This window comes from Primulina huaijiensis, chromosome 4 (genome assembly GCF_012295235.1).
Source record: "Primulina huaijiensis isolate GDHJ02 chromosome 4, ASM1229523v2, whole genome shotgun sequence".
Lineage (NCBI taxonomy): Eukaryota > Viridiplantae > Streptophyta > Magnoliopsida > Lamiales > Gesneriaceae > Primulina > Primulina huaijiensis.
Window position 1 is genome coordinate 24,167,231 of NC_133309.1, and position 8,265 is coordinate 24,175,495.

Sequence of the window (8,265 nt, forward strand, 5' to 3'; positions counted from 1 at the left end):
GCCCTAGCCCATGTCATGCTGACTTAAAATTTCTCTTAATTCCTTCACGCGCTTTGAGTTTGGGTTCGAAACCTGGAGCTAATGTTTCGAGTTTTCCTTAACTTTTTTTGCTTAATTTCAATTCATTAAGTCTACAAATTCCAACATTTTTTCTATTATTATTTAAATTTAACAAGTAATTTTTTTTTTTAAAAAAAAGATAAGAGTTGAACCGAACTTGGACATGCACCCGGCTGTTAACCGAACCTGAAACGCTGAGTTCAAAACCCAGATCGTAACCGTCTAGGACGCTTACGATTAAGGGTTGGGTTTTCCTGACCTGGACCTAACCATTGGCCAGGTGTATACGTTAATATGAAAAATTTATGCTAAAGGTAATTTTATTTAGCCAATTTAAAAATCTCACTATAAGGTCGAATTTTTCATCTACACAAGGTAATATTTGCACGCATTGTGTACTTATACATTCTTTTTATAATTAATTTGATTTATATTCTAATATAAATAGTATCATAATTCTAAAAATTAATTACAGGTCATAGTCAAAATTGAAATTATTACATATTTGAATTTGATTATATTTACATGAAACACAATTTAACACATTCATTTTCGAGTGAAATTTATTATTTTTATTATTATTTTGTACCCGTCACGTTAGGGAAGTTGCATAGAATGTGACATGTTAAATGTATTATTGTTTTATATTAAAATAAAATATATGAATATAATAAGTTGACTATAATAGAGGTTTTAGTCCCTCAAATTGATTCGATGAAGCTGACATATACAAAGACGTCATCATACTCATACATCCATCCCACCTAATCTTGATCTTCGTGTTATCGACCAAGGAAAATGGTATTTAATGATTCAAATCGAATCTAGCAAGAACTCAACACTTCCATCATAATTTTTTAAATAAATAAAAAAAAACTTGCAATTTTAATAAATTTTTTTATTGAAGAAGGTCCCTCAAATTTTAAAAATTTGTCTAGCTATTAGCTAAGAAATTAAGTTAGTTCAATTTTTATTTTATTTTTCGAAAAAAATAAATCAACATAAATGAATCGTTCTCGGGTAGAGTACCACAATATCAAAATTAATGATTTTAATTCCAATGAAATGTGAAATCGAAATCAAACGAATTTGAAGCAACTCATTTTCAGTTACTGGTTATTTGAATTCGATTCGATGAGTTATAACTCAAATTTTACGAGTTAAAAACTATATTTAACTATTATACTATATATAATTAAATATTGTGAATCTTTTATCTTTTTATATGAAAAAACCGATTCACTTGTCAAATTTACGACCCGGATCTTCGACCTGACCCGACCCCCAACCCATTTGTCACTGCAAATGTATCGTTTTATGTCATTGATGTTATGAAAACTATTGTATAATATGTTCTGATTTGATTGAAAAATATTACTTGATATGTCAAAATATATCGTATAATTAATATATGTTGATTTGACAGAAAATATTAATTTCATATAAAAAATATTAATTTTCACTGTACGTACGAATCAGTTCGACTCATATCACAATTATATATGCATGAAATCGTTGCACATGATACTTACTCGTGAGGGGTTGATTCGACGCATCAAAACAAACATGTGAGTTCCATCAGTAATTTATTTGTTTTCAAAAGAAATATCTCTTATACGTACAAATAGACAGAAAAATATTTCTTACCGATCACCCAACTCGTGCAAGAACTTGAATTAGATTAGATATATTAGAGTGAACTTTCCTCGGGTACCCCCACAAGGGTGATCGTGTGGCGAATGCGTCACCTTTTCTACGCCAGCATAGATTCACGATGCTCGAAATATGTCTTTATTCCCCTAATAATTCCACAGTTTTATTTGGGAGAAGTTGGTGAAAAATCCACAATCAAAACATTTCTTTGGGTTCACTCTTTACCTACAAAATTGTGGTACTATGTCATACAAATTGTGGTACACTTCATGTGGAAATGTGATACACTTCATATAGAAATGTGGTATTAAAAAAGTACTCAGATGAATACAAAAAAAAACGACGGCTTGGGACTGTCAATTTCCCGTTTTATTTACAAAATGAATAAAATTTAATTTAAATTAATTTAATTTCATAAATTACCATTATTAAATCATTGCATCAGATTATAGCAGAGAAATATACAGCGAAGAATATATGCCTAAAGTCTCCCAAGTCTTCCTTCTTTATCACACCTTTATCATGCATATATACTGACCCATATAGAAGAACAGGAAAAGGAAAAGGAAAAGGAAAAGGAAAAAGAAAAGGAAATGGAAAGGGCTGCAAGGAAGAGGAAGAGGGTGGTCAAGGAAGAAATCGAAGAGGCGCCGCCGCTCCCGCAGCCGACGGAGGAGGAAGTGGACGAGTTCTTCACGATCCTGAAGAGGGTGCGTGTGGCTGTCAAGTATTTCAAGAATGGCGGCGCTTCTTCCAACAGAAACTTCGCGGGAGGGGGCGGCGGTGCGGAGGTTCCGGACACGGCGGCTGAGGCCGGCGTTAGTGTCGGTGGGAGAAGGGTTGAGAGGAGATGGATTGATCTGAACTCGGTTCCCGATTCGGAAAGCAATTCATAAGAAGTTCGCTTCGACTTTTTAGTGAACCCTTGTGATACATGTGGTCTGTTTTTTACTGTCGTTATTTTTCGATGCGCACTAATAATCATAATGACGCCTTAATTTGTTGCTTTATTTTAGATTTTGTATGTAAATTATTATATTATTATATGAATTTGAATCTTGTTGAGTTCAAATTGTATTGTATTTAAGTCAATGCAAATTAAATAAATTATTTTTTTCTTTTTTTTTTTCTTGTTATATCTTATTAAATATCCAACATCTAATTTGTTGCACCAGTCTCATATGATCATAAAGACAAAAGGACAAAAAGAAAGAGAAAAACTAGAGAGAATCAGGTCAGCACCTGAGTTGAGTCTCATGACTCGGTTCTCAGGACCCATATTTTAAAGGAGTTCCAAAATATTTTGAGTTGGTCTTATGTTAGATCATCTCACTGATCTTAATATGTGAGACGGATCAACCATATCCATATTCACAATAAAAAATAATACGCTTAACATAAAAAGTAATAATTTTTCATGGATGACCCAAATAAGATATCCGTCTCACAAATACGACCCGTGAGATCGTCTCACACAAATTTTTTCCAAATATTTTTATAGCAATTGTTTCAAATACATGTCTTTTATTCTAGTATATTAGGGATGGTACAACGTACCGTATTGTACCGATAAATGCATATTGTATATCGTATTGAAAATTATGGTATTAAATATATTTATACTGATATCGTATATACGGAAATTTTCGGTTTGTATAATTAGCATATCGATTATATCGAAATGTTGCAGTATAACGAGATTTCGGTACGATATCGATATATACTGTATTATACCGAAAAAAAACCTTATAATTTTTAAAAAAATTTAACTTTATTATTTAAAAATATTATATATATTATTTCAGTATTTCGATATATGTCGAAAATTTTCAAATTTCAGATTGTTTTTCGTCACAGTAACCTCGTTATATCGTAAACTCGATATTTTTTCCACCCGTATATAATACCAACAATTTCAAATATTAAGATATTTCATTATATTGATGTTTAGTTATACACATATAATGAAATGCTATGTTCATGATCTTATTCAGTATTTTAAGTAATCAAATTTCAACATTATAATTTCGTTTGATGATCGATCAAAGTTTGACATTGAGAATTCCTAAATGATTTTTTTTTTGGCTCTAGAACTCTTATTATGTTTATGTTTTTCTATGAATTATGCCCAAAAAATGATATTTTTTTTTTTAAATAAATTTTCTTTCTAATTTTGTTTATATTGATGAGACAATCAATAGCTAATAAAGAAATGCAAAGTCTCATGTATGTTTTAAGACACATCTTATGAATGAGTGTGTCTCATGTGAGACCGTCTCACGGATCTTAGTTTGTGAGACGGGTCAATTCTACCGATCTTCACAATAAAAAATAATACTATTAGCATAAAAAATAATATTGTTTCATGGATGACCCAAATAAGATATCCGTCTCACACAAGTTTTTGTCCTTATGAATTGGTTACTATTGTTGTCAATTTGGCTAATTTAGTTAATGGAATGAATATATTAAATTATACAAGTGAAATAATTTAGAAAAGCATTCAAAATTTCTAAGTTATATATTTGAAGCTATAATAGATATAATTTATTTTTTTCCTGTTAGACATGATATAGTCAATAATCAATGATACCAAGACATTTTTTGGGTAGGAAAAAAAAGATAAATGAAATTAACACAGGGAAAGACTAAAGATATTGATAAATATTTTATTAGTTATAATAAAATAATGAGAAAAGAAACAATTGATAATTTTGACGGATGTGGAAAAAGAAAATAAAACAAAACAATCATATTAAATAATTTGATAATTTTGGCGGATGTGGAAATACTAAAAATTTTGACGGAGTAGTTCTTCTCGAGTACACAATAGTCCTCATAGATGTTTCTTGAGAAGAAAGATCTGCGCATTATAAAAATAAGAATGTTAGCGAGATGTCAGAATATTTTTCAGCGTTGTCATTTCAACGTTCAAGTCAGTTGTCTTCCACAAAAAAAATGCAATATAGAGAATGTATATTGAGTATTTGTATTAAAAAAAATGTTTTAGTGGAATGAAATGTTTCATTGAGTAAACATGTGTATTTATAAGGGAGAAGTCAATGATTATCTTGTTTTCAGTGTTCGGCCAATCCTCATGGCAAGATGGCTCCCCCATGACACTTTTATGCTTGACAACTCATATGGTTCTGGTTTTGTTAAAGTAATCTACGTGTGTTGAATGACATGCCAATGATTTCGGAATATAGACATCCACACCTGTGGGCCCAAGATCGACACTTGTTTGGGAATTGTCGGTCAATGATCATTGTGCAATGACACCAAAATGATCATTGTGCTAACTGCTATGGTCCACTAAGTCTTATTACACTGCATGGGCTAAGCTGGGAGCCCGGAGTCTATCGAACTCGTGCTAGTTCAGTCAGCTTCTCCGGTGTCGCAAACTCATGGATGATTTATAATATAGCACTTCTTTTTCCTGGGTTGGTTCTTACCCAGCTTCACTTATCCAAACTGGCTTTTGCCCCGGCTAACTTTCACTTTTGGATTTGTTCTCCTATCCGAATCTTAAGATGACCCGAGTTCTTCCCTCTCTATAGGGCATCATTGGGGATAACGAGATTAATAAATAATAATCGCAATTACCTCGCAAACTTAACCTTAGACTTGATTAGAGTCTCCCTGTACTTTAATAAAATGGATATGTAGAAGATTATATAGAATTTTCACACATGTTTACAAATTCAATAATCTATATTTTATTTTATTATGATTTAAAGACTTAGAGTAACTAATTTTGTGGTCGAATTGATTCATATTCGAAGTAAAAATTAATACTTTAGATATAAAAAGTAATATTTTTTTTTACTCAAAACGGTATATATTGCATCATAATTTTTCATAACACAAATAACAAAAATGATATTTTTTACAGTGAAAAATGATAATTTGAATATAAAAAGTCGAGTGACTCATAAGACCATGCAACAAGAGTTTTGTGAATTTTAATATCACGATCTATCATTATTTTAAATATATAAATAATGTCGACTCATCATAATTTATAATGGATCACTCACTAAGAAAAATATTGTTTATTAAATTATTAGAAAAAATTTAAAAATATTTTAATGTGATTAAATAAAATATTTCTTATAATTAATAGAAAATTTAGAAAAAGTGAATTATTTAATTGTGGTTATAATTAATTTCTGTTATCTAAACCCGCCATATCTGAATACTGAAGTTATTTTCTCATCCACACACTCTTGATCAATGGCGCTTCCCGGTGGTAGCAGCCGGATACTCTGTAACGCCGCCACCAGAATCCCAGTTCTTTTTCCCTTCCTAAACCAATCTTCTGTTTCGTGGTCTCACAGCTCCAGAACCACGCCTTTCACAGTGTCCGCTAGTCCCAAGAAGCCATCTTCATCTCCTAGAACGGGGAAATTTGACAGCAAGAACCGTAGAACAAGCTCTGTAACGACCAAAGAGCAAGAGGATGCTGTAGAAGACACCCAAATGGATGAGATTGCGGGAGATGAAACCGTCGCCGCCGTTGATGATGGCTTCGTAATGCCGGAGCTACCTGGGGAAAAGCCTGATTTTTGGGAGGGCCCTCAGTGGGATTCTTTTGGATTCTTCGTGCAGTATATGTGGGCTTTTGGCGTTGTTTTTGCGGTAATTTTTAGTTTCTCTCTTAGTTTAATGTGAACTTGGTATACTGTTAATTTTGTTATTGAAATTTGTGTTAGTTATTCACCAGTTCTGACTTGTTTCATTTTGGGGGGTTGCTCGGAGAATTAACAGCTCTAGAAGCGCTTATTCCTTGCTAAAGATTTTGGTAATTGTTGATAAATTGAGTTGTGTACCTAATGCAAATTTGTCCAAATGCTAATACTTAGTCAATTCGAGAAACGAATTTTGTATAAGGCTGATTTACATGTAAACCAATCATAATTGCTTGGAATCCCGAACTGTTTTACATCAGTATGATCAGTGTAGCCTTGTAGATACAATACAACAGAAAGATTTTGTTCCCTATGTTTATGGATGTCGATTTACCTGAAGGACTTGTATAGCAATTCTCATGTTTATTTCCATAACAACTTTCTATCAGTGGCAGAGCTCTTGGTGCAGCAGAAGGTGGTGAAATCCGTTTTTATCACGGGGGCGTGGGCACGGGGGACTGGCCTTCGTGCCCATAGATAGATTTTCTGGGATTTCCTGTGATTACATGTACAGTGTGGGAATACTAAACATGTGCAGCTCCATCTGCCAATGCGTTCTATTACTTTCACATCTAGTCTAGTAATAATTACCTCATGCAATTTTCATTGAAATTTAAAGTTTAAAGAAATGTCGCTAGGCAATATGACACAGCACTCGTATGTTCTTTATTCCACTACATCGCCTCAGCCACGTCATCTCAAGCATTGATCCAGGATCGTTCTTATCCTCTGTATACCTTGTAGACTATTTATTTCCAGCTTAGTATCTTTAATGAACCAAAGATGTTAGATTTGTTGGAAAGAGAAGAACCAAAACCTGTTTACCTTCTTTGGTTAAGTTTTATGTGATATTTTACTGCATCAAACCAGGAAAAAGACTTACTGAAGGGTCTTTTGAATTGCTTAATGAGCACTGTGTATTTTGAGGAAGTGGCATAAATGACTTCTGACCGAAATTTGCTTCTACATGGTTACCAGTCGATGCGAGTGGTTGAAGGAAACTTTGTATATCCTATAGTGGTTTTGGATGTTGAAGGAATTTGACTAGAAAAATTCGAACTGATAAAATTTTTTCTCAAATTCGAACATTAGCATATGAGATTTCAATTCCCTTCTGCGTAATGCCATTATGTTCTTAAGTGAAGGTGGTGATAGCCCTTTGCTTGCCTTGATGGGTTTGAATTGTTTTGTTCTACTTGCACATTTTCTTTGATGTCATCATACGTTGTATATCCATGTTTTTCAGCTAGGATGTGTTATGGATTATGGAATTTGATTGTCGCAGTTAATAGCCTGTGGCATTGCTGTGGCCACATTTAATGAAGGAGCAACAGATTTCAAGGAAACTCCAGCATACAAAGAATCAATCGAATCTCAAGAACTTCTGGAAGGACCCGATGCATCTAACTCAAATGTGTTCGAGTCAAATCCCACAGACGAGGCTCCAAGTTTGGAGTAGTAAATGTCATTTTGGGCATAACATTGTGAGGCTAGCGTGACGAAAAAAGGTGTGAATTTCAAGCGGTATATCTGTCTGGATGATAGTCCTTCGAATATATTGTGTGTTTTATTATGACTTCATCATAGGAACTTAGCCAGATAATGTTTGAAAATCATGCTTATTCTGTTGTCTTTTCAGTTCACAGTGTGGAAAAATAGTATGCTTTAGAATCAAGAGAGGAAATGATAAAAAATTGGATACAAAACATAGAGGAGGAGTTGATACATGTACAAACATACATACACACATACATATATAATCGCGACTTATAATTTTATAACTAGCGCCCGTTGGCACGTGATGCGTCTATACAAATTAAATTTTTTTTGTTGTTAATGATTTTTTTTTTTTTTTTTTTTT

At 32.8% G+C, this 8,265-nt stretch overlaps 1 protein-coding gene across 1 annotated transcript; it reads left to right on the forward strand.

The window, feature by feature from the left end:
- Positions 1 to 5,886: 5,886 nt before the first annotated feature.
- LOC140975630 (uncharacterized) lies at positions 5,887 to 8,042 on the forward strand. Its single transcript, XM_073439456.1, has 2 exons — positions 5,887 to 6,354; positions 7,690 to 8,042. Exons 1-2 carry the CDS (start codon positions 5,950 to 5,952, stop codon positions 7,861 to 7,863), a joined length of 579 nt encoding a protein of 192 aa, XP_073295557.1. The 5' UTR covers positions 5,887 to 5,949; the 3' UTR covers positions 7,864 to 8,042.
- The last annotated feature ends 223 nt before the right edge of the window (positions 8,043 to 8,265 follow it).

Coding starts and splice junctions, on each gene's coding strand:
- LOC140975630 (XM_073439456.1), top strand. CDS start 5,950: ATGGCGCTTCCCGGTGGTAGCAGCCGGATACTCTGTAACGCCGCCACC. Junction 6,355..7,689: donor CTTTTGGCGTTGTTTTTGCG/GTAATTTTTAGT, acceptor TGATTGTCGCAG/TTAATAGCCTGTGGCATTGC.